Here is a 24,940-nt window from a genome sequence, read left to right as displayed (position 1 = left end):
GAGGCATGTTCTCTTTATCTCCATTATCTTTGTTTTTTTTTACAAAATGTTATATTAATACAATAAAAAACTCAGTGTTTTAAGTGAAATAATGAGAAATTATTTTTTTGAGAATTAATAAATGATATTGTAATTAGTTTGCTCAAATTTCGGCTGAAAAAAGGAATTAGTCGGGCTTATATTAAAAAAAGAAAGAAAACAAATTAAAAAGTGGAAGCTACCCTCCCACACAGTTTGTGTGGGCTTTATGATCTTGGTGGGCTTTTATTGGGCTTCTGAACTTGGGCTTAAATTTTAGTCCTGAACATAGCGAATGCTATTGCCTCGGAAAGCAAACTGTGAGAAACCGCCACAGACTGAAACCCGAAGAAAGTCCCCGACTCCCCTCCGCTAAAAGCAAAGCGGCAAAAACCCTAACTCTCCTCTTCGCTTTCCTTCCATTCGCAAATCAAGCATCTTATCTTGGCTCAGGTACCCCCTCTCTCTTTCACCTTTTGTATCTGTCGTCTCAAAACTAAATAGTTTCAGTTCTTGAACAACTCAATCGAAGAAGGCAGCCCGCAATTTATTATTAAACTGGACAATTAATCTGTTTTTAATCTGGATTTTACACCAATCCAGATCAATATTAGGGTTTAGTTCTTTTGAAGGATGGAAAGTTTGATTTTTTTTTTGTTTTCATTCAAAAAGATCATAAATTCGTTTTTCTTTATGTTTTTTTTTAATAATTAAATTCCATGAAATCCAAGTTTTTATATTAGGAGGATTTTGCTATTTTATCTTCTTAGGTTCTTGAGTGTCTATGTGTTACTCTAGTTGTGATTTTTTGATGGATCTGTTCGTTGCTGGGGTGTATATTTGTTATATGTAATTGTGTGTGTTAATGTAGGATCTTGAGGTTTTTTGACTTGTTGCATTTAGCTTGAAGGAGAAGATGGCTTCGCGTTTCTGGGGACAGGTTTGTGATTTTGTTATTTCATATTCTAGGGGAAGGAATGTTCCATTTGGCTTTGTTGTGTTGATTGTTTTTGTTTATTTTTCGATTTGGTTATAGGGTGATAGCGAATCTGATGAGGAGAGTGATTATGGAGATGAGATTGAGGATGGAGAAGCTGACGAGCCTGCTGCCCAAACTGCTGAGAACAAATATCTTAGAGGAACTGCTAGCGATAGCGACGAGTCTGATGATCAAAAGCGTGTGGTAAGGTCAGCCAAAGACAAGCGTTTTGAGGAGATGTCAGCCACTGTTGATCAAATGAAGAATGCAATGAAGATTAATGATTGGGTCAGCTTGCAGGAGAGCTTTGATAAGATGAATAAGCAACTTGAGAAAGTCATGAGAGTGATGGAATCAGAGAAGGTTCCCACGCTTTACATTAAAGCTCTGGTAATGCTGGAAGATTTCTTGAATCAGGCTTTGGCGAATAAGGAAGCTAAAAAGAAAATGAGCAGCAGCAATGCCAAGGCCTTGAATGCAATGAAGCAGAAATTGAAGAAAAACAATAAACAATATGAAGATCAGATTAATATATATAGGGAACATCCTGAAAGCGAGGAAGAACCAGAGGCTGATGAGGAGTCAGAAGAGGAGGAAGAGTCTGATTTGGAGTTTGAGGAGGACCCTTCAAAGATTGTAATATCCGATGAGGAGGAGGGTGTCAATGACCAATCTGAAAAGGATGGGGGCTGGGAGAAGATGATGAGTAAGAAAGATAAGCTCATGGATAAGCAGTTTGCAAAAGATCCTAGTGAAATCACCTGGGATATTGTAAACAAGAAATTTAAAGAAATTGTTGCTGCCCGGGGTAGGAGGGGAACTGGAAGGTTTGAGCAGGTTGAACAGCTAACTTTCCTGACGAAAGTTGCTAAGACCCCTGCACAGAAGTTGGAAATTCTTTTTAGTGTGGTCTCTGCACAGTGTGATGTGAATCCTGGTCTCAGTGGGCACATGCCTATACATGTCTGGAAAAATTGTGTGCAGAACATGCTGGTTATTCTTGACATTCTGGTACAGTATCCTAATATTGTAGTGGATGACACGGCTGAACCTGATGAGAATGAAACCCAGAAAGGAGCAGACCATAATGGGCCGATTCAGATTTGGGGAAACTTAGTGGCATTTCTTGAGAGAATGGATATTGAGTTCTTTAAGAGTTTGCAGTGCATTGATCCGCATGCACGTGAGTACATTGAGAGACTGCAGGATGAACCTATGTTTTTAGTTCTTGCTCAGAATGTCCAAGAATATCTAGAGCGTGTTGGAGATCTTAAAGCTGCAGCAAAGGTTGCCTTAAGACGTGTTGAGCTGATCTATTACAAACCACAAGAGGTTTATGATGCTATGAGAAAGTTGGCTGAACAGACAGAAGATGGAGGCAATGGTGAGGAGCCTAAGGTTGAGGAAAGTAGGGGTTCCTCTGCATTTGTTAATACTCCAGAGCTTGTGCCTCGAAAGCCTACCTTTCCTGAGAATAGCAGGACAATGATGGATGCTTTAGTCTCCCTCATTTACAAGTCTGGAGATGAGCGGACCAAAGCTCGTGCAATGCTCTGTGATATCTACCACCATGCTCTCCTGGATGAGTTCGCAACCTCCCGTGACCTGCTATTGATGAGTCACCTGCAAGATAATATTCAGCACATGGACATTTCAAGCCAGATACTTTTCAACAGGGCTATGGCACAACTTGGTTTATGTGCATTCCGTGTTGGTCTAATCACTGAAGCACATGGATGTGTTTCTGAATTATATTCTGGTGGAAGGGTGAAGGAGTTGCTTGCACAAGGTTTTTCACAAAGCCGATATTATGAAAAAACTCCAGAACAGGTGCTGTTCTCATAAATATATAAGATGTCATACTTGCGATGCTTGCATCTGCAAGGAGTTATCTTAGTTGTTTCAAGTTCCCAAGTTGTTTACTAATTTTTTACAGAAACATGGTTCGTTTTATTTAGTCTCTTGGGGGGGGGGGGGGTGTATCAAGCTAACATTGGGTTTGTTTAATGTTGTCTTCGGGGCCTTAAACTTATAGTTTTATTTCAGATTTCAAGCTGAGTGAAGAACTCTAAGCTTGTATTAAGAAGTTGATAATTCTGCTTTTGGATAGAAAAGTCGAATTAGCTGATGGAGGCTAATTGTCTTGAATTGCTTTCTAAAGGATATTTTAACAGTTTAGGCTAAGTCTTGATTTTTATCATTCAAAATGTTATAGTTGTATTTTTTTTTGTTTTCTTTGAACTCGTATTTTTGTAACCTAGTTAAATACTGGTGTGTGTTATGATTTGGTTTATCATTGATCAATTTCTTAGGAAATAGAGGTGGTAATTTTATGTTATTGTGCATGTACTTATTAGAGAAGAAAAATAAACTTCTATAACTTCATTGCTTGTGAGGGCTTGGTCTTTATATTCAGGTGCAGTTGATTTCAGGCATGTGAGCTTGTCTTTATATCCAGCACGCATATGATCATTTATTGCAATTCAGCAAACATTCTATCTTTTGCATTTCATCTTGAGTTAAGTTTATATATTTTGCAGATTTATTTTTGTTTGTTATACTAGCTGACATGAGTGAATCGATTCTTGGTTGTATCCTTTTTCTTGGGTAAATGTAGCTTTTAGATTCATACTCATCAGAGTTAGCACTTTGTCCAAGGACAGGTCCCACTCACTGGTGTATTTAATTAATTTCAACAGGAAAGACTGGAAAGGAGACGCCAGATGCCATATCATATGCACATAAATCTTGAACTTCTGGAGTCTGTCCATCTCAGTTGTGCAATGCTGCTGGAGGTCCCCAGCATGGCAGCCAATGTTCTTGATGATAAGCGCAAGGTCATTAGCAAGACATTTAGGCGGCTGCTTGATGTAAGTGAGAGGCAAACTTTCACTGGTCCTCCTGAAAATGTAAGGGACCATGTAATGGCTGCTACACGGGCACTTAGGAAAGGAGATTTCCAGAAGGCATGTGATGTTATTGAGTCTCTTGATGTCTGGAAGCTCCTCAGAAATAGAGATGGTGTTCTTGGGATGCTTAAAGCCAAGATTAAGGAAGAAGCTCTGAGGACCTACCTGTTTTCGTACACCTCCTCCTATGATTCGCTTGGCTTGGACCAGTTGACCAAAATGTTTGACCTTTCAGCAGCTGAGACTAAAGTCATTGTCAGTAAAATGATGATCAATGACGAGCTCCAAGCAAGCTGGGACCAGCCAACACAATGTATTGTATTCCATGATCTTGAGCACACAAGGTTGCAGGCTTTGGCGTTCCAGTTGACAGAGAAGCTTTCAATCCTTGCTGAAAGTAATGAAAGGGCAATAGAAGCAAAAATTGGTGGTGGTGGTTTGGATCTGCCTCAGAGACGGAGGGATGGCCAGGATTTTGCTAACCTGGCTGCTTCAGGTGTTAAGTGGCATGAAAACTCATCTTTCACTCATGGAAGGCAAGGTTCTGGACGTTCCGGATATGGTGGTGGTGGTGGGAGGCCACAGGTTTTAGGCCAGGCTTTCGGGACTAGCTATTCGAAGGGGGCAAGCAATTTGCGAGCTGGAGGTGGATATTCTGGAGGCTCTCGATATCAAGATGCTCCAACTCGCATGGTTACTCTTAATAAGGGAGCTCGTGCTTGAGAAGTTTTGTTAGTTTTTTTTTAAAAAACACTCTAGATCAATTTTCTGCATTTCAGATTTTTTTCATCTATTTTGATTAACCTCAAGCTTGTAGAATTTCCAATATCTAGCATCCAAAGAGGTCCCCTTACGAATTTTGAAAGTACATGTATCTTTTAATTAATTTTGATTTATTTGGTTCATGGTTGGTACGACCTTTGTAAATTAATTTAAGTTGATAATTTACTTTTGACTAAAAAAGCTTTGATTAGAAATTGTTTTTGATTTAATCAGAAGTTGAAGTTTTTAACTTAATTTATCGATTATAATTTATATTATATTTTTTTCTCAAAAAATTATTTTTAATTATTTTTATTAAATACCCTATCAACTTGAAGTTAAAAAAAGGTAAAAATTATAACTTAAAGTTAAAAGCTAAATGGATTATTAATCTTCAGCTGAGTCACTGCTGGCCAAACAATTGGTGGTTGCTTCTAATTATCCATGAAAGCTTGAATCGGAAAACTTATTATAAGGCATCCTTTTACCGAGTCAGATGTCCAGCATCATCCTCCAATTGCTTGGTCTTACAAAACATCTATGATAAGCTTTCTAGGGGAAATTTTTTCGTCGGTGTCGGAGTTTTTTCCGCTTCTGGCAAAGAGATTTGAACTTAATGTTATTTATGAAACAAAACTAAATTTATTAGATAGTGTTTGATTGTTTTCTCGGGATAGAAAAGGCAGGGATGATTAAGCTAGGAAGGATATGTTCTCCTGTTATTTATATTTAAAATTATTGTAGAAACAAATTTATTTTTATGTAAATATTTTTCAAATCAAACTTGTTTTTATTATTTTTGTATATATATTTCTTATTCTGAAAGATTCATGTTTCTTTATAATTTATGTTTTGAAAGTATATAAAATCTATCAAAAGTTATTAAAATATATATTTATTTTTTACTTATCTCTATCCCTCGAATTAAATATGTTTTTACTTTTTTATATTTAGCCAAGAAATTTTTAGCAGAAATGGCATCACAAGCTATATTATAATTATCAGTAGCAACCTGATAAAAACAAAAGCCCAAACTCTAATAACCTAAACCCAAACCCCATCGAAAATGCTTAAGTCATTCTGGCCCAACATACATAAAAACTCAAGTCCGGCCCACTATCTCTTCCGCTCACGTCTAAAAATTATAAAATATAGACGACCAGCAAAAAAAGGAAGAACAAAAAAACACAAGAGGATGCTCTCCCTTCCCTCCGTGTCCCGTTGCTCAGCTCCCTCCTCCTTCCTCTCTCGAAAGCCAAGAGCTTTAAGATTCCTCACTGTTCAACCTTGTTCCGAAAGATACTCTTGTTCGAACCAGAATCAACGAATTCTGTGTAAAGCTTGAGGAGACAGTAGATTCCAAGTCAGGAAAGTTAAGACTTGATTCTTGGATTTCTTGTCGCATTTCTGGCTTCAGTAGAGCTCGCGTTCAGTCTATTATTAAATCAGGAATTGTCTCTGTCAATGGAAAGATTACCTATAAGGTAGTTATTTAACACATCCCGGTTATTTTGTTCTCATCTGGGGTTGGTTTTTCTGAGATATTAATGTTGATGTCTGTTTAAGTTTTCGCATAATGTGAAGGCTGGAGATGAGATGGATTGCATAATTTTAGAGTGGAAACCTTTGAGGGTTGAACCTGAAAATTTACCTTTGGATATCGTCTATGAAGATGAGAATGTTCTGGTTGTTAACAAACCTGCCCAGATGGTGATCGCTCTTTAAAAAAAGGTTGAAACTTTGATTAGCTAATGTTGTGTTTGGATTGAAATGTGATGCTGAAATTTTCCTTTTTGATTGTGTGATTTAGGTTGTTCATCCTGCGCCTGGTAATGCTACCGGCACGCTGGTGAATGGGATACTACACCATAGTAGTCTTCCAACAGTTTCAAACCAGGAAGTTTTGTCGGATGCAGAGGATATTTCTGACGACGATGATGGTGAAGGGTTATGTTATAGCTCATACGTAGCATCTGTTCGACCAGGGATAGTGCATTGGTTGGATAAAGGCACCAGTGGATTGCTTGTTGTTGTTAAGGTGACCCCCCCCCCCCCCCCCCTTAATAACCTTAGTGGTTTTAATGTTGAATTTGCTGTAAAATTTTATGAAATAGTTTCGCTAATTCTTTAGTGCAGTATATATTGATGGTGGGTTGAACATTAGCATGCTCATTTATCTGAGCAATTCAAGAGTACAATGAAAGTCCTCTATTAAGTGACGAGGTTTATGGAGGGACTTGAAACATGGCCTTGTCACTGCTTCGATCCAGAACCGACCCTAGCTGTCATATCCAACTTTCTTACTTTCTTTTTCACTTTCAGGACTATAGAGGCCATTCCTCCATGGTTTGGCTCTCGGGTGGGGCATTTAGAAGATAAAGCTTTGTCCATTTGCTTCACTGCTTTCCATTGACACAACTGGATAATATGGAAGTTTGCTTCTTTCCATTGTTTTGTAGATTCACACATCTGTGCACGGGGAAAGAAATACATTTTTCATGCCCGCCTCCTCCCGATTTTACAGATATTTTGAACCAGCTTTGTGAAATGGAACAGAGAAGGTATTCTCTCTAAAGGGCAATTCTGTGTTTTGGGGCATCACTTTATTACTATTTGTGTTCCTTCGAAAGTTTGCAAGTTGAATGTAAAACCTAAACTTTTGGAAGATCATCTAATCTTGTCTGCTATATGATCAACAAAAGAAAACATAACATAGGGTTGCTCAAGTAACACTCGGTCCTGGCACATCATGAATTTTGCTTAATCTGGCATGTGTCTTGTCATTCTGTTAAATTGTGGTATAAAATGGTGTTTTACATGCTTTTCATCTTGCTTCTTTAATCTGAAGGGGTCACTTGAACAAAATGATCCATCATTTGATCTTAACCTAGATTTTCTGTGGCTTTATTGTACAAGACTGAAGTTTCTGATTGATGTTGTTCATGGTGTGAGCAAATAATTTTAGGAACTTGTCTGCTGATTTTTAACCGTTTGATGAGCAACCTTCATTTAAGGAATGACAGAATTTCTCGAGCAGCAATAAGAAAAGATTGTTCTGCGAGCGAAGACGACAGTGTCAAAACATGCGGAAGGGTGCAACACCAAATGGACAAATTCATGGTGAGGGCAAGATTCGGGCATGTTAATGAAGGTGCTGGCAACAAGATTCTACACGGTACATTTAGGATTCTGAGGTAGTTCCTCACCACAAGAGATGGCACTGCCTCGTTCAGTTGATAGTTCTCAGAATAGTCTACGACCATGGTAACTTGGAACGCCATCCACGAACAGTTGAGAATGAGAGAGATTAAATCGCTAGGAGAATTTTTGCTTAATCCCCTGTATGTTTTGTTGTGAGAATATTAGAGGTGACGAATTAGTTGATTAATTTATGTAAATAAATAAATAAATGTATGTTAGCCTCAGTTGGCATAAGCTATTTTGAAATGCCTTATCATGAATTTTTTAGATTCTTTTTCTATTGATCCGAGGATTTCTGTGATCTGCAAGAAAAGCAGCATTCAAATGTAAACGATAAAGCGCTCTACAGTGTAAGTCATCTAAACTGCAATCAGATAAGGTAACAGGTCATCTCCGATTCCTGAGTATTGGGTGGGTTCTCCATGCTAAATTAGAGTCTATCATGGTGCCATGCCATGCATGGGACGTGATTGGTTGGGGAACAGAAACAGAGACATAAAAAATGAGAATAGTCTTGGAGTGGATTTCCAACAAGAAAGATACAAAAATATTTACTCTTTATCCCAACCATCCTGTTTCCAAGATAATAATTAAACAATGGTCTGTACTCTTTAGAGAAAACAAAACGTCATTTTCGCAGCTCAGTCTGGAAGACATGAGGAGCTAGCCTCTTCAAGTAGTAAAATTTATAAAGAAACAAGGTGAAAGCATTCACATTGCCAAAGTTAACACTAGGGTTGCAGGTGCAGCATCATATGGCCAGAGCGAAGGTCCGTGGATTTTGGATTAGCAACTAACAATACAATTCGCTTGAAAGTTTGGAAGGAAATACAAATTCAAAAGCACCAGCTTCCAACAAATGGTAGTAATTTATATTTCGGATTTATTCTGTTAGTTTTACAGTTGGCTGCAGGGTGTTGGTGCATCACCTGCAACCAATTTTCCTATCCCCTTTGAGTCTATTACTACAAGAATTCTATCAAGACCACCAACTTCCAACCCTAAATGCTGGATAGAAGGGTAAAAAACGTCTATCAAATGAAAAATCTCCATGCATGAGTTGTAAAACATCTGTGCTTGATTACAATGAAGGACGCATCACCATGTGTCAGGAATTCTAACACCATTCACCATGAACAGCAATTGATCCACATGGTACAGGTCTTCCTATCCTGCTGACAGTAGAAAAGAAAAGAAAAGGTACTGTCAATTCAGTATATTGCCAGAAGTCGTCGATTTAATTGATTTATTAAACTGCTTTGTCATAATACTTGCAAAATGATGTTTGTAACAAAAATCAAGATCCATATTCAGTTACGGCAGGTTTTCTGTTACCACCACACCATACTGACATATAGTAGCAAAAAAGATCTCAGTAGTTATACCACCTATGGAATTTAATGAACCCAAAGGCGCATGTAATGCCCTTTCTGGATGTCCAAAACATATAGATGATACATAAAACAACAAAGCAGAACATTAGGAAGGAACTTAAATAAGAAGATGCTTTACTTAGTACTTGCACAAATAATACTCTTGAGAGCTAGTTAAATTAGCATATACTCTCTTTCTTGGTCACCATCTCCCATCTAATCCAAAACTCTGACTAGTCACGAGAAACAATTGAACATCATTTGATATCATCTACCAAGAACTTTAATATGTGTGTTTCACAGGATGAGACAAGTAATTCATTTATTTAACAAATGACAATATAATCAGGGTAAATAATGCCAAATAACTGCAATAAAACCAATTTCCTGAAACATACAACCATGACTTCACATAACATTAATAACTCCTTTAGCGGTGGAGAATTACCTTTACAATAACAGCTCAGATCTTGTATTCCCCAAGATGCATCCACTTTGTAGCTGACCACTTGTTTCCTCTAATCACAGGGCAGCTACCTGGCATGAGCCATGATAGGAATGTGAGTTAACTGGATGATTACAACATGTTAACAGTGGAAAGGGAAATAGCTTCCCTCCAAAGTATTCAGGAAAGGTGTATGTGATATATGCCCCACACAAAAGTAACCCCTCCTGCATGGGGCCAATAATTTTCTCGGTAGTGAAAGGACTGTGTCCACAGTGTGAAAGCAGCTATGTCCTGTGTGTAAATAGGCACTCCTAAACCAAGAAATTACGTTCAATCCTGATTTTTTTCCTTTTCCTTTTCCTTTATGTCATAAATAACAGAAACGAGGACCAATGAACAATAGGACAGACTTCTGAATTATCATTGATCCTCGGTTAAAGCTATCAAACAGTAGTAAACTGAATGATTACTAACCGTGCAAACTTGAAGGATCCAGTGTAGCATCAGGTCTTGTACTCCAGAAAAGCAATGCATTGCCCATTTTTGGTTTCAGGGAAAGACCCTGTTTGGCGCATTCGGACAACTCGTTCCACCATGGCACAGCACTTATGTTCATGTTGGCAGCAGGAAATACAGTCTCACCCCCTTCTTCAACATCTGACCTGCAGAAAGTAAAGAAGAAAAGGAAAGACGCAAGTTAATTTAAAGGATGTATATATCCGCTTATCCAGTTACATGCTATCCAAAAGAAGAGACTCTTACAGATACATAAGAAGAGTAGCTGTCCGCTGGCCACCATTCTTTGTATTGAACTCGTCAAGGAAATAGTCAAAGTGAGCCTCGTACTTCTGCCCAACCTCATAATGGAGAACTTGAAGTCCCTCTCCATGCTCTGGTTGTTGTAAAGTTAGTCTAGACAGGCATCTTTAAATATATAGTTCAGGAATATACAGGAGAAACAAAGAATGCTAATTCATCACATATGATTTCGCTACACAACATACCGCCTATTTCCTCCTCGATAATGGTAAAAATCCGGTTTTTCCACTACACTTTAAGTGGAATTAAGCATGCAAATGGTACAAATACTTGACTTCAGCACAAAATGCCGAAACTTTACATAAACTATGTTTTCAGCATTTACAACCTTTCGTATGAAATGTTATTGATAGATTAAAATAGTCATGTCATTGAGGCCTTAAAAACCCAAAACGTTATCAATGTGTGCTGTTTAGAAGGTGGTCAGCTCGCTGCGTTCAGGAAACTCTTTTTGTTTGAAAATGGCTGAACTTATTGGAGAGGTAAAAAAAGACTTATTTGTAACAAAAAATTCAAAATTCTACAGGTCAAGAAACTATTGGGCTAGGCATATTCCAAGATAAATTTTAAAATCCAACTACATTTGGATGCCATACCTACGGGAATGAAAGAGAAGTCAGCTATCCTCTTTTCTATTTCTCTAATGACTCGATCCCGTCCTCGCCTCAAGAACATTCCAGAGCTCGTCCGCACCCTGTGAAGAAGAGATGTAAGCATCAACAAATAAATTTAAAACTGATTCAAATCAATGCAAGCCCTTCATCTTCTATAATCCACCTTGATCTGAAACAGAAGTTGAAACCAAAACATTGGGAATTCATACCTGCTATCTTTACTCCGACCCGTCTTGCTATCAACCACAGTAGACTTCACCATATGAGGTTTGGCAAGGTTTATTAGATATTCACATTCTTCTTTTGACTGTTCAAAATCAAGATGAACGTACACCCAAATTATCATTCCATCCACTATCAATATATTATCTAAATACAAGCGAGGATACATCAAGGGCAGATCAAGGCAGTAATTATTAGCTACTAATCTGGCAAACCACAATACATTAAGAGAAGACCATTATCAATAAATCACCTAACTCTAATTTTGTTACATAAATTCAATTTCAGGAAATGCATAAAACCCACCAAGAAATTGTGATAAAGAAAAGCTCTAGGCTCCCAAGAAAGAATTTCAGTCCACTGTTCTTCTCTCTTCCCCATCCCATCCCCATCACTGCATCATCAAAACCCCACCAATAAAAAACAATCAAATGATAAATTAAATCAACAAGGAAACCAACCCAGTTCTTGAAATAAATTACCTTTCAGAAGCCATACGCCTATACGAATTGAGATCATTAGGAGAGGAATCTTCACTGCTGACTGGAAGAGAAAAAGCCCCAAGACCCAACAGGATCAAAAGAACAACTGTTAGCATAAACAACATACTCAACACCAACGTAAATGTCGACCATTTCTTCGTATGTAACCTCGAATGTCTCACTTTCACCATTTTCTTTAAGCCCTAAACTCTGTTTCTGGAATGAATTGTGGGAATTTTGTATGCTTGGATCAAGGGTATAGGTGTCTTGTTGGTGGAGGAAGAAAGTCTGATATTATATAGAGAACTTTCAAAAGATGGCAGGTATTTTTTCTAGTGCTGGCGAGATAGTCACTAGGACTTTATATGTCGGCGGAGGCAGCAAGGGTGTTTTTGGGGATTTGTACGGTTTGCTGGTTTATATTTCCGCTTTCCGGCTGCTGTGGGCAGCTCCAGGTTTGGCAGCGAGAAGTCTTAATGTCGCCTGCATATTTGTAAGACCAGGGAAAAAAGAATAGAGGATGTGACCCCACATAAGCATCGTGCGATTAACTCGAAAAATGACATGGTTATAAGTTACAGGGTCAATTATATTTATTATAATTAAATTATTTTATTTAAAAACCTAATCACTAAAAACCAGGTTAAATTCTAGATTTCCTAAATTAATCCATCGGGTCAAGGTGGGCTAATAGCTATGCACAGTAATGCCACCTTTTGTTGTTTGTAATTATGGTAATTTTAATTCTTATAAAGTATTGTCATTCAAATATTAATCTTAAATTATTATTTTTTATTTAATGATAACAATTCGAGTGGAGGATCTTTCATAAATCGACCATTATGATTGATATTAGTTGAAAGTTAATTTGGGATTTGATAGTTCCATACGAATGGCAATACTTTATATATATTATGATTTTCAGAATTTCCTATACTTTTTCCCTTGAAAATGGATTCCACCGGTTCTAGATTATTGGTTTTTTTTTTTTAATGAATATGAGAATTTATTTAGTATCAAAAGCCATGAAAATATAAGTAATTTCTAGCTAATTGAAGAGCTAGAATATAGCAAATACTAAATTATCAGCTTTATTGATAATATTTCTACAATTCTGTAAAATAATTCCAGACTCCATGTTATCCTTATGTCTACGAGCTAAATCGCTAACAACAATCTTAACATCCATCTCAATTATTACTAATCTTGTATTAAAATATAAGAGTCGTTGAAGAGCCCCTTTTAAAGCTAGTAGTTATGCCACTTTTGTCGAGAAGACTCCTCTTTGTTTCCAGCACTAACACAGCCTCGTACAACCATTTTGATCTCTTATAGTACTTCTAGTCTTTATAGCTTGTTCTTGTTCGAAGATGACAGCATCCAAATTACACTTTAGGTGCCCTGCAACAAGCTTCTTCCATCTAGTCAAATTATGTTCATTATGAGTGGTTATGTGCTCTTGAGGTTTCTCCATGGCATCTCTCTATTTATTCAAATTATCTAATCCATAATTCACCACTACTACATTACTAGTACATCGCCTGCCCCTCCAAATAACGTTATTCCGCTTATCCCACGCGGCCCATACTACTGTCACCACTCTAGCCATCAAAAGTCCATAACAAGCCTACACCAAATTGAAAAACCAATCCTGCAGGCTATCCAAGTGAGAAATAGACATGCACAACCCTAACTCTTGCTATCATTGGACTGTAAATTAGCAATGGACTCACACGTGCTCTATGGATTCTCCTTCATGCTCGTAAAACAAGCATGAATTTCTCTCTGGGAAAGTCTCATCTTTACAGGGATACTATCATGGCAAGCGTTCTATATAAAATATTTCATGTTTGTATTGATTACCCAAAAGCCATAAATTCAGTCAGTACAACGAATGCTCTTCAAAACATGTGTGATAATTGTTGTTTTATCTAATATATAAGGATTTCATGTTAAACAAAGATACATTTATAACAACAACTAGTATCCATAGTCTAAAAAAATTCCATATCTATTATGGAATATATATAGTGGTAAGAGGCTTGAGATTTTTTTGTTGTTCTTTTTCTTATTTTACAGGATTTCCTAACACATCACGAAAAATAAAAGAAGGTAATTGAAGGAAAAAAATTTTAGGAAATAAAACAAAGTTTCCTAGCTAATTTAGAGCATGAAATTTCAGAAAAGCCTCTAAAAAAGACAAAGGGAGAGTCGATTTCAAGCAAAAGGCTTTGTTTTAAGATGTTTTTTATATATACTTATTTTAGTGTTTAATATTATTTGCTTTTGACTTTATTCTAAATTAGGTTTGTTTTGGCCTATTAGACATTATTTTAAGGTATGTTTCAATATTATACTTGTGTTAGTTGATTACTAGATAGGGATCATTAGCTTATAACCCCAAAATGGGTCCATTAAAGTTATTTAGAAGGAACTATATATTGCTTTTATGGCTGCATGTTTCGATAGTCATGATGATTTGAACAAATATGATTTTTCCTTTGTTTTACATGTTATAAACAATCTTTTTTTGCAGCGACAAATATCGCACACTGATTTATCAAAGATTAACTGGCTTCATCATGTCATTCACATACTTCGAATTCTTAAGTACAAGGTTATCTCTGGATCCAAGTTTTTTTTAGTACCTTTAGTTCTTAGGTGCAGGTTTCTCTTTGGGTCGGGGTTTCAAACATGATATTTGGCTTTTTTGGGTTGGTTTTCAATTTTGTTTTAGGTTGCATGACCACATGATGATGAACATTACAATATATGCAGTTGACCTAATCCGGAGGATTGTAGAGTAACTGCTGGGAGATGTTTTAACTACAAGCATGAGGGACATAGATGAAGGATTGCTAATATATAGATTATAGGTGTTGCCTATGTGGAGAGTTTGGGTATTCTAGGATAAATTTCCCAAACAAGATTCAAACATAGAGCTAGAAGCAATCAATTACACTGGATATGCTAGACATAGAGTAATTAAAGCATACTTAGTTAGGAGCCAATGCTAGTAGAGGGCAGGTTTGAGGCGGAGATGGTAGGACTTAGGGCAGAGTGTATCACCCAGATCAGGAGGCTGTCAAGACTTCACCAAATACAGTGGCATGTATGATTAGAGTTAATGCTGAAAAGAGTTATGCTTTGTTAGATCCGGGGGCTACACATTTATTAATATCTAGTAAATTTGTAAATAAATTAAATGTGTCTATAAATAAACCGTGAAAGGAGTTGGTTATTGGTACATCTTTAGGGAAAGAAATAGGTGTAGACGATGGGTGTAAATGGTGCATTATACAATGGGAGGTTATGATTTAAGGGTAGATTTATAACCATTAAAAATATATTATTTTGATGTAATCTTGTTAATGAATTGGTTAATCATGTATCATGTTAGGATGGATTGTTATACTAAGATTGTAACACTTAGGGTGACAAGTGGAGACAAGGGGAATTCAGGGGCAAAAGGAATATTGTGTCTAGTGGATTAATTTGATGATGACAACTAGAAAATTAATGAGAAAAGGATGCCAGACTTATCTAGCTTATGTTGAGAATATGAAAAAAGGATATAACAGAAATGGTATCCTTGACAACCATTGCTTCAATCGATCACAACCATTAGAGATAGGGATTTGGGAAAGTTGGGAGTACGACGAGATTGCAGAGAGTTGACTGCTATATATAGAGACAAAAATCATGACATTGACAATAAAATAGGAAGAAAGACCAAATTTTAATCACCCTTGATTAATGTTTGATTTAGCCAAGTTTGTATGTTATTCCCTCCCTTGACAGTGACCCTTTCAACCTCTTTGAATTTTTTACTCATTATCTTTACATTAAATGGAGCATTAATTTCGTTGATTGCTCTAGTTTAGATTAGAGTAGATAGATAAAGCTAAAATGGCGTATAGAGGATAAAATCTTTGTATGTAATGATGAAAATTGAAATGGAAGATTACTCATTGTATTTTGTATTAAATACAGTATGGGTTAAAGGGAAAGACTCAGTTTAGCTTTGAGGGAGAGAGAAACTATCAATGCCTGATATGAAACCGCCATGCTTCATTTTCAAAGTGTGCCATTGATTATAGTTTTTATCTTTTCTAATATGTTTTCTTAACCTTTTATTTTCTCTTTTATTGGAATTTCATGTCAAAAATAAAAATAATTTATTGGTCTTACATTAAAAATTTAAAGCATTATATTATACATCGTCCAAATATTATATTGTTGCCCTTTATTAAGTTGGAAAACCTGCATTAGACATTGTCAACATAGCATTTAAGGGGTTAGTACAAGTGTTATATGAATGTTATCGTTGTTATGATATAAATAGATATAAAAAATTACTTTGGAGTGAATGATCTAAATTGAATATGTCTGTAAGTAAATTGCAAAATAGTGTTAGTTAATAATATACCTTTAGGAAAGAAGTAGGTGTAGACGATGTGTATAAAGGATGTATTATACAAATGAGAGGTTATGATTAAATGATAGATTTAGTCCCATTAGAAATACATGATTTTGATATAATACTAGGAATGAATTGGTTAATCACATATCATATAGGAAATTGATGAGAAAAGGGGTGTGAGGCTTATCTAACTTATATTGATAACACAAAAAAAAGTAAAAAGTTATCAAATATCTTTGTAGTAAGAGGATTTTCACATGAGTTCTAGGATGAATTGTTAGGATTACCTCCTAAATGGGAAATTGAAGTTTTTATAGCGGATTTGTTGGGCACGACGCCTATTTCTCAGGCTCTGTATAGGGGGGCCCGTATTGAATTAGTTGAGTTAAAATTTTAACTGTAGAAGTTGCTCGAAAAAAAAATTCATCCAACCAAATAATTCACCATGGGGAGCCCCTATTTTGTTTGCAAAGAATAAGGATGGAACCCTTCGACTTTATATAGTTTACTGATAATTGAAATTGCCTACCAGTCTAAAAATGAAGGAAAAATACCTACCCAATTAGTCTCCAACAAAAAGAAAAAAAAAACTTGCCCAGAAACCCAAGGCAAATACTTACCGAACCAAGCCTCGACAGGCTAGGACTAACAAGTCTAGAAATTAAAGGCAAATACCTACCAAACTTATCCTTGACAAGACAAGTCTTATCAACCCAAAAATCCAAGGTAAATACGAATAAAATCAAGTTCATGTGGGTTAAGAACACCCAACCTATAAATCCCGGGCAAATACCATTACTAACCAAGCCCTGATAGGTCAAGACCTACCATATTAAAAATGGAAGCAAATACCTATTGAATCAATCTGTGATGGATAGGATCTACTAGCTAATAAATCCAAGGAAAATACTTACTGAATCAAGCCTTGACAAGCCAATAACGCTTGATCTAGAAATCCAAAGCAAATACCTACCAAACCAAGCTTCGATAAGCTAAAAAAGTCTAACCTATAAATAATAGGTAAATAGCTAACGAATCGATCCTTAACAGGCCAGGACCTACCAGTACAAAAATGGAAAACATATACCTAATAAACTAATCTCCAATGAAATATGACCTACTAGCCTACAAATCCAAGCCAAATACTTGTCGAACCGAACCAAGATGGGTCATGAAAGTCAAACCTAGAAATTCAAGGCAAATACCTACCAAATCGAGCCTCAAATGATCAAGACCTAATGCAAATAGCTACTAAATTGCGCCTTTATAGGTTGAGATCTATCATCCCTAAAAATCAAAGATAAACACCTACTAACCCGATCCCTCACAAGTCCGGACCTTTGTGTCCAAAAAATTTAAGAAAAATACCTACGGAACAAAGCCCTAATAGGATGAGACAAGATCTTTCGGCCTAGAAATATAAGGGAAATGCCTATATAATCAAGCCTCAATGGGCTAGGAACACCCGATCTATAAATCTAAAGCAAATACCCACCAAACCAATCGTTGATAGGTCGGGACCTACTGGTTCAAAAATTGAAGACAATTACTTACCGAACTGATCCCTAATGGGACGGGATCTACTAACCAAGAAATTCAAGGCAAATACCTACAAACCAAGCCCAAACATGTTAGACTTAACCTTTCAGTGATCAATTTTTCAGTATAATTATTATCCCTACATTAAAAATGTTTCAATTTAAACATTATAACAAGAAGTATATTTGCTTTGTTAAATCATTTTAGTTCTCAACACTATAGTCATTGATTTTTTAAATAAAATTTGAATTCCTTTTCAAATCTCGTTCAACTTTAACCAAGAATTTCATAATCAATACTATTTGAGAACAAATTAAATATTTTTCTTAATTCATCTAGAGTGATAAATACTCTTTTAATTATTTAAATATCTTCATATAATTTATGTTATACTCAATATTTGCTTGTGTTACACTTAATTAGAATAACGTGTGGACAAGATCAAAGTACAACACTCTCTATATAAAATAACTTGGTAAACCCAAGGCTAAGAATCCCTTACACAGCTATCACGTGAGTCTTTTTATAAACATATATTATTTTTTCATATGAAATTCTCTTGTGAGTCAATTCAGTATATATATTATTTGGCAAGTACCTGCATATTAGTTCCAAGTATCTATTATATCTCAGTTTATAAGAGCAACAGTTTTCTTCCTTAAAAAAAAAAACATATTATGCATTGGTCTCAACAATTCTAATTAATATCTAATCTTAATAGAACATTAACTAAGAACATTTAAAAATAATGTCTTGATGCAATAAAAATCTCATAATTATAACAATTTTTTTTTTGTTCCACGAACTTTATCTTTACTTTAAATTTATTAACTAAATATTAGATTCATTAATCAAATATAATTGAATATTAAAAATAAAAAAAATCTTTATTAATAATAAATAAAATTTACATGAATAAAATCAGTGCTATGTGACTAATTCGCTATATGAAATATTCATTAATATTATTATAGTCGTCGGTGCAATAGATAAAGCTTGGTTTGCAAGCAGGGTAATCCCGAGCAGACAGAAGAGTAGCAGCATTGTAACCCAAGAATCATGCATTATAACCTATGCTTCTATCTTTGGCCATTAGTTTTGCATCTTCATATAGTAGAAAAAATTTAAAACCACAGGCCTTGTAGATATTATCTGGAAATGATGGCAGTGATCTATTGTATTTCCCTAAATGGAATGGCGTGAGGTTCTTAGTTTCCAGTTAAGCAAGGATGCAGAGAGCTGTAAGTGGCAGTCATGGATGCAAGGAGCTCGTCCAGCTTAATAAGCTTCTCTTCGTGGTCATTTTGTGATCAGTGCCTTCCCAGAAAATTGGAATGAATATTTGATTCATCCCAGTACATTTTTCATTGGGAGAGCTGGGAAGTTCAAACTAATTACCAGTTACAAATGCAGACAGCACAGTAAAAAAAAGTCAGATATATCAGAGAGGTAGAAATTAGCAGTTTTGAAGCATGCCAGGAAAATTCTCAAAATTTTGCTCTAAAAATGTCAGTTTACAACATCAAGAAACTGACCTTAATCATCATACGAACAAGCATGTATCTTAATAAGAAAGGTTAAGCCACAAATGGAGAGAATAACTCATCGGAGCAGAATGCACAGCTTCCTCTACAGTGGGCGAGTAACAAATCCTCTATCTACCATCTTTTCTACCAATTCTTCATGCTTCTTTAACTGTCCTGCTTTCCTAAGCTGCTGCAGAACCATGTCATAGACCGGCAGACTAGGTCTCAAGCATTTCTCATCAATCATCTCTCTAAAGAATTTGTAAGCATTATTCCAGTGCCCCATTCCACAATACATTGTGATCAAAACCTTGTAGGTATTCACATTAGGCTCAATTTTATTCTCATCCATTTCTTTCTTCAACTTGAGAACCATATCAGTCGATTTCGATGCAACAAACATTTTCATCAAGGTGTTATAAGTCACCGTATTAGCCTCGCAATTCAACTCTTTCATCTTTTTATACATCCTGTGAGCTGCATTTACATCCCCTAACTTCGCAATACACCCAAATAAAGTATTAAAAGTAGACGCATTCGGAGCACAACCTTTCTTAGCCATCAAACCAATCACCTTAATTGCATCCTCAAGATTCTCATCCTTGCAATGAGTTTCTATAAGAAAATTATAAGTAACCGTATCAGGCTCACATCCAAGCCTCTTCATTTGATTATAAACTTGCAAGACCTTCTCCGTCCTTCCTGCTTTAACATGTATCCTCATCAAACTATTGTAAGTTATCGAATTTGGCTGACACCCGGCATCAAGCATCTCTGCAAAAACATCATGAGCACGCGTGATTTGCCCGCACCTGCACAACGAATCAATAACAATACTGTACGTATACACATTAGGTTTAATCCCAGCCACTTTCATCTCCCCAAACACCCTCTCTGCCTCCGATATATTGCCAGCACGACACCATCCTCGAACCAAATTCGTGTACACAATAACATCAGGCTCAAACTTATCTTTTAAACTATCAAAAAATTCCTGAGCTTCACTAGCTCTTCGTTTCCTACACAAAATACTAATCAAAATCGAAAACGCAATCTTGTCAGGCTTACAATTATAATCCTCCATACGATTAAAAGCATGTATCGCCTCCGCAGCCAAACCCGCCCTAACATACCTTCTCATAAGAATCGAGAACGTCTCTACAGTAATTTCCACATCTCTAGCTTTCATTAAATCAATAACATGCCAAGCTAAATCAAACATCCTTACCTTACCAGCAAAATCCACCATTTCGTTGAAAGCCTCGGGTGATTTATCAAACCCGTCTTGATAGCTAGCCCAGTTGAAGAATGCAAGGACTTGTGGAACGGGGATACCATGACGGACCCCGCCGGATTGTTCAATGACGTGGCGAATGATTGAGGGGGAGATAGAATGGACGGTGGAGATGGTTTGTGAGAAACCAAGGGAGAGAGATGGGATTGTGTAGGTGGGGTCAGGTGGCAGGGTTTTGTTGGGGTTGTTGCGGTAGTGGTCTTTGATAAGGGAGTGGAGTTTCTCAGCGACGGAGGTTTCTTCGGGAGATAGTGGGGTTTTGGGGGTTTTTATGGTATGTTCTTCATCGTCATTCGAGTCGTCTTCGAGGAGGTTAGAGTCTGAGGTTGTAAGAGGAGAGCAAGAGAAGGGTCTGAGGAGGTGAGGAGAGAGCGAGTGAGGAAAACGGTGCTTTGTTTTGAGTAAAGCCATTGGCGACTATGGCTGCTTTGAGAAGCAGAGAGTTTTGAAGAAGCAGAGACGAAAGAAATTAGGTTTATACAACAGATTTAGTCCAACTGTTTTTATCGACACACTCAGAAATTAGTCCAGAAATCAATAAACCCACAAGCCCATGGGTCTTTCTGCTTTCCATCTATATGGTTGCTAAACTCAGTCCAAGTCGTCATGAATTAAATGAATTAATTTATATTAATCCAAGCCAATCAATATAACATCTATCACTTCCTTTTTAAAAAAATTAAAACCATAACATAAAAATTTAAATCAGATTTTAATTAGATTAGTCGAGTTATGAATTGACCTATTGTGAAGCCAGCCACCACCAGCCACCAAGATTGAATTAGAGAATGTGAAACCAGCCACCTAAGGAGTCAACAATGGTGGGAGTCAACAATGGTGGTGAAGCCATCCTTCCTTAGTCATAAATTGTAGGCACCAAACTTGTGCCACTTGCCTTGCCCCTTGTATTTACATGGATGCTTGCCTATAAATAGGCAATGCATCCAAGCATTGTAAACACACCACAAGAGAGAAACAAGAGAGGAAGAGAAGAGTGAAAGAGGGAAAGAAATCCCACAAAATTGTGAGGTATTTGTGAGAGAGTAAGTGAGGTGTTTTCTCCTATTAATAGAGAGATTTCAGTTGTTCTCCTATTAGTAGAGAGAGGTTGTAATTCCCACATTACTTGGTAAAATCCTTCTATACTTGCCCGTGGACGTAGCCAAATTGGGTGAACCACGTAAATTCTTGTGTGTCTGATTTCTCGTTTTATCCTATTCTTTGCCTTTTATCTTGTCGGGTTTGCATGCCAGTATCCTAACAGTGGTATCAGAGCCTTCTGGTTGGTGTTGTTAATACACAAAAGTTATTCGTGTATACGGTACTATTCACGTCTACGACACTATTCACCTATACGGCACTATTCATCCATACGGTACTGTTCACATACGCTACTGTTGGCGTATATAGAAAGTCAGTGCGGTGATTAAATACAGTCTAGGAAGTTCTGTCTAAGGAGATTGGGTTTTAAGCGGGACCATTTGTGACCCCTCCAATCTTTCCTGGGAACTTACTTAGTGAAGTATTATTCACACGATACTATTTCTATATACGTTACAGATCTGTGAAACGGTGATAGCTGAATAGATCTCAGTGAATACAATGGCAGCAAAGTACGAGATAGAGAGGTTCAAGGGGAGCAATTTCTCACTGTGGAAAATGAGAATCAAGGCAATCTTAAGGAAAGACAATTGCTTGGCAGCAATTGGGGATCGGCCCGCGGAGATCACTGATAATGCAAAATGGAATGAAATGGATGGCAATGCTATTGCTAACATACATTTAGCATTAGCCGATGAAGTGTTATCAAGTGTGGCGGAGAAGAAAACAGCTAAGGAGATATGGGAGACTCTAACAAAGCTATATGAGTCCAAGTCTTTGCACAATAAGATTTTCTTAAAGCGGAGACTTTATACCCTTCGAATGGCAGAAACCACGGCGGTGACTGACCACATCAACACAATAAGAACTCTATTTTCACAACTCACTACGTTGGGTCAACAAATAGAGGAAAGTGAACGAGCAGAGCTTCTACTTCAAAGTCTTCCAGATTCGTATGATCAGCTCATTATCAACTTGACCAATAATATCCTCACAGACTATTTAGTCTTTGATGATGTTGCAGCCGCCATCTTGGAAGAAGAAAATAGGCGCAAAAATAAAGGAGACAGAAATAGTTCAAACCAAGCAGAGGCATTGTTGGTGTCAAGAGGGAGATCAACGGAGCGTGGCTCCAGTGGGAGTCAAAGGCAGGGGAGGTCCAAATCAAGAAGTAAGAAGACTGTGAAATGCTACAACTGTGGCAGAAAAGGGCACTTCAAAAGGGATTGTTGGTTTAAAAAGGGTATAGAGAACACTGCAGAGTCATCAAAACCTCAAGGATGTGTTGCGAGCACCTCAGAAGATGGGGAGGTTTTATATAGTGAAGCAGCGACAATCTCTACAGATAGAGAAGAGCTTACTGAGGTCTGGCTAATGGATTCAGGAGCAACATGGCATATGACTCCTAATCGAGATTGGTTCCAAACATATGAACCCATCTCTGGAGGCAAAGTGTTCATGGGTGATAATCATGCTGTAGAGATTGCTGGCATTGGCACCATCAAATTGAAGATGTATGATGGCTTAATTCGTACTATTTCAGGAGTGCGACATGTGAAAGACTTAAAGAAGAATCTTTTGTCCGTGGGACAATTTGATAGTCTTGGCTGTAAGATCCGAACAGACAATGGAATAATGAAAATTGTCAAGGGAGCGCTGGTGGTTTTAAAGGCGAGAAAGACAGTTGCAAACATGTTTGTATTAATGGGAGAAACACATCATGGGGCAGAAGCGTCAATTGCATCAGCCAGTCCTGCAGAAGAGAAGACGATGATGTGGCATCAAAAACTAGGCCACATGTCAGAGAAAGGTTTGAAAGTTCTCTCTGATCAGAAGTTACTCCCTGGGCTTACAAAGGTTACTTTACCCTTTTGTGAGCATTGTGTTACAAGCAAACAGCACAGGTTGAAGTTTGGCACATCAACAACTAAGAGCAAATGCATCTTAGACCTGATTCACTCTGATGTTTGGCAAGCACCGGTTGTACCCTTGGGAGGAGCAAGATACTTTGTATCATTCATAGATGACTTCTCCAGGAGATGTTGGGTGTATCCAATTAGAAGGAAGGCAGATGTGTTCGCAGTCTTTAAAATTTTCAAAGCGCGGGTGGAACTTGAATCTGAAAAGAAGATCAAGTGTTTGAGGACTGATAATGGAGGAGAATATACCAGTGATGAATTTGATAACTTCTGTCAACATGAAGGTATCAAAAGGCAGTTCACAACGGCATACACTCCACAACAAAATGGAGTGGCAGAGCGGATGAACAGAACCCTATTAGAAAGAACAAGAGCAATGTTGAAGACTGCAGGTCTAGGAAAGTCATTCTGGGCAGAAGCAGTCAATACCGCCTGTTATGTGATAAATCGATCTCCATCAACTGCAATTGAGCTGAAGACACCGATGGAGATGTGGACTGGAAAGCCAACTGATTATTCTCGATTGCATATATTTGGAAGTCCTGTGTACGTGATGTACAATACTCAAGAAGTCAGCAAGCTGGATTCAAAATCCAGAAAATGTATATTCTTGGGATATGCTGATGGAGTGAAGGGGTATCGCTTGTGGGATCCCACTGCCCACAAGGTAGTCATCAGCAGAGATGTTATATTTGCAGAAGATAAAATGCAAATGGAAGAAAATAATAGCATTTTAAAGGAGACTACAGAAGTCCAGATGGAAAATACTCAGAATCGTACTTCTTCTGAAGCTGCACCAGAGCATGAAGAGCAAGAACAAATAGAGTCTGAAACTCCTGAAGTTCGGCGGTCGACTCGTGAAAGAAGACCACCGGCTTGGCACTCAGAATATGTTACTGAGAGCAATATTGCATACTGTCTTCTAACAGAGGATGGAGAGCCATCAACTTTCCATGAGGCTATCAAAAGCACAGATGTATCTATGTGGATGACAGCAATGCAAGAGGAGATTGAAGCTTTGCACAAGAATAACACTTGGGATCTTGTTCCGCTACCACAAGGAAGAAATGCCATTGGCAACAAATGGGTTTACAAGATAAAGCGTGATGGCAATGATCAAGTGGAGCGGTATCGTGCAAGATTGGTGGTGAAAGGGTATGCTCAGAAAGAAGGGATAGACTTCAATGAGATATTTTCTCCGGTGGTACGACTTACTACAATCAGAGTAGTCTTGGCGATGTGTGCTATATTTGATCTTCACTTAGAGCAGTTAGATGTGAAAACTGCATTTCTTCATGGAGAACTTGAAGA

General features: G+C 37.2%; 3 protein-coding genes and 1 long non-coding RNA gene across 7 annotated transcripts; 2 read left to right on the top strand and 2 right to left on the bottom strand.

The window, feature by feature from the left end:
- The first annotated feature begins 174 nt into the window (after positions 1-174).
- On the top strand, positions 175-4,811 carry LOC133693538 (eukaryotic translation initiation factor 3 subunit C-like). The gene is made up of 4 exons (XM_062114768.1): positions 175-471; positions 890-958; positions 1,055-2,827; positions 3,697-4,811. Exons 2-4 carry the CDS (start codon positions 935-937, stop codon positions 4,627-4,629), a joined length of 2,730 nt encoding a protein of 909 aa, XP_061970752.1. The 5' UTR covers positions 175-471; positions 890-934; the 3' UTR covers positions 4,630-4,811.
- Positions 4,812-5,854: 1,043 nt separating this feature from the next.
- LOC133694278 (uncharacterized) lies at positions 5,855-8,153 on the top strand. 3 transcript variants are annotated; one of them, XR_009842262.1, is made up of 4 exons: positions 5,855-6,152; positions 6,253-6,399; positions 6,479-6,706; positions 7,128-8,153. It is a non-coding gene; the product is annotated as an uncharacterized LOC133694278 (long non-coding RNA). The 3 variants fall into 3 exon arrangements; XR_009842261.1 differs by having other exon boundaries at positions 6,235-6,399; XR_009842260.1 differs by having other exon boundaries at positions 5,855-6,399.
- Positions 8,154-8,719: 566 nt separating this feature from the next.
- On the bottom strand, positions 8,720-12,342 carry LOC133693610 (probable prolyl 4-hydroxylase 3). Of its 2 annotated transcripts, none has more exons than XM_062114853.1 (8): positions 11,828-12,342; positions 11,652-11,739; positions 11,333-11,430; positions 11,106-11,203; positions 10,453-10,582; positions 10,165-10,352; positions 9,691-9,779; positions 8,720-9,044 (listed from the first exon to the last, which is right to left on the bottom strand). In XM_062114853.1, the coding sequence occupies exons 1-7, from the start codon at positions 12,016-12,018 to the stop codon at positions 9,706-9,708; spliced, it is 867 nt and encodes a 288-aa protein (XP_061970837.1). In that variant the 5' UTR covers positions 12,019-12,342; the 3' UTR covers positions 8,720-9,044; positions 9,691-9,705. The 2 variants fall into 2 exon arrangements, with proteins under 2 accessions (XP_061970837.1, XP_061970838.1); XM_062114854.1 differs by having other exon boundaries at positions 8,720-9,041.
- Positions 12,343-19,262: 6,920 nt separating this feature from the next.
- On the bottom strand, positions 19,263-21,135 carry LOC133693512 (pentatricopeptide repeat-containing protein At1g20300, mitochondrial-like). The gene has a single exon (XM_062114733.1). It carries the CDS (start codon positions 21,018-21,020, stop codon positions 19,419-19,421), a length of 1,602 nt encoding a protein of 533 aa, XP_061970717.1. The 5' UTR covers positions 21,021-21,135; the 3' UTR covers positions 19,263-19,418.
- Between the last annotated feature and the right edge of the window lie 3,805 nt (positions 21,136-24,940).

The sequence above is a fragment of the Populus nigra genome, chromosome 5, assembly GCF_951802175.1.
Source record: "Populus nigra chromosome 5, ddPopNigr1.1, whole genome shotgun sequence".
In the NCBI taxonomy this organism is placed as follows: domain Eukaryota; kingdom Viridiplantae; phylum Streptophyta; class Magnoliopsida; order Malpighiales; family Salicaceae; genus Populus; species Populus nigra.
The sequence above is the reverse complement of the archived record's forward strand: the minus strand, read 5'-3'. Positions and strand labels throughout refer to the sequence as shown.

Coding starts and splice junctions, on each gene's coding strand:
- LOC133693538 (XM_062114768.1), top strand. CDS start 935: ATGGCTTCGCGTTTCTGGGGACAG. Junction 959..1,054: donor CTTCGCGTTTCTGGGGACAG/GTTTGTGATTTT, acceptor ATTTGGTTATAG/GGTGATAGCGAATCTGATGA. Junction 2,828..3,696: donor ATGAAAAAACTCCAGAACAG/GTGCTGTTCTCA, acceptor TAATTTCAACAG/GAAAGACTGGAAAGGAGACG.
- LOC133693610 (XM_062114853.1), bottom strand. CDS start 12,018: ATGGTGAAAGTGAGACATTCGAGGTTACATACGAAGAAATGGTCGACA. Junction 11,740..11,827: donor AGGCGTATGGCTTCTGAAAG/GTAATTTATTTC, acceptor TTGATGATGCAG/TGATGGGGATGGGATGGGGA. Junction 11,431..11,651: donor TTCTTTATCACAATTTCTTG/GTGGGTTTTATG, acceptor GATTTTGAACAG/TCAAAAGAAGAATGTGAATA.
- LOC133693512 (XM_062114733.1), bottom strand. CDS start 21,020: ATGGCTTTACTCAAAACAAAGCACCGTTTTCCTCACTCGCTCTCTCCT.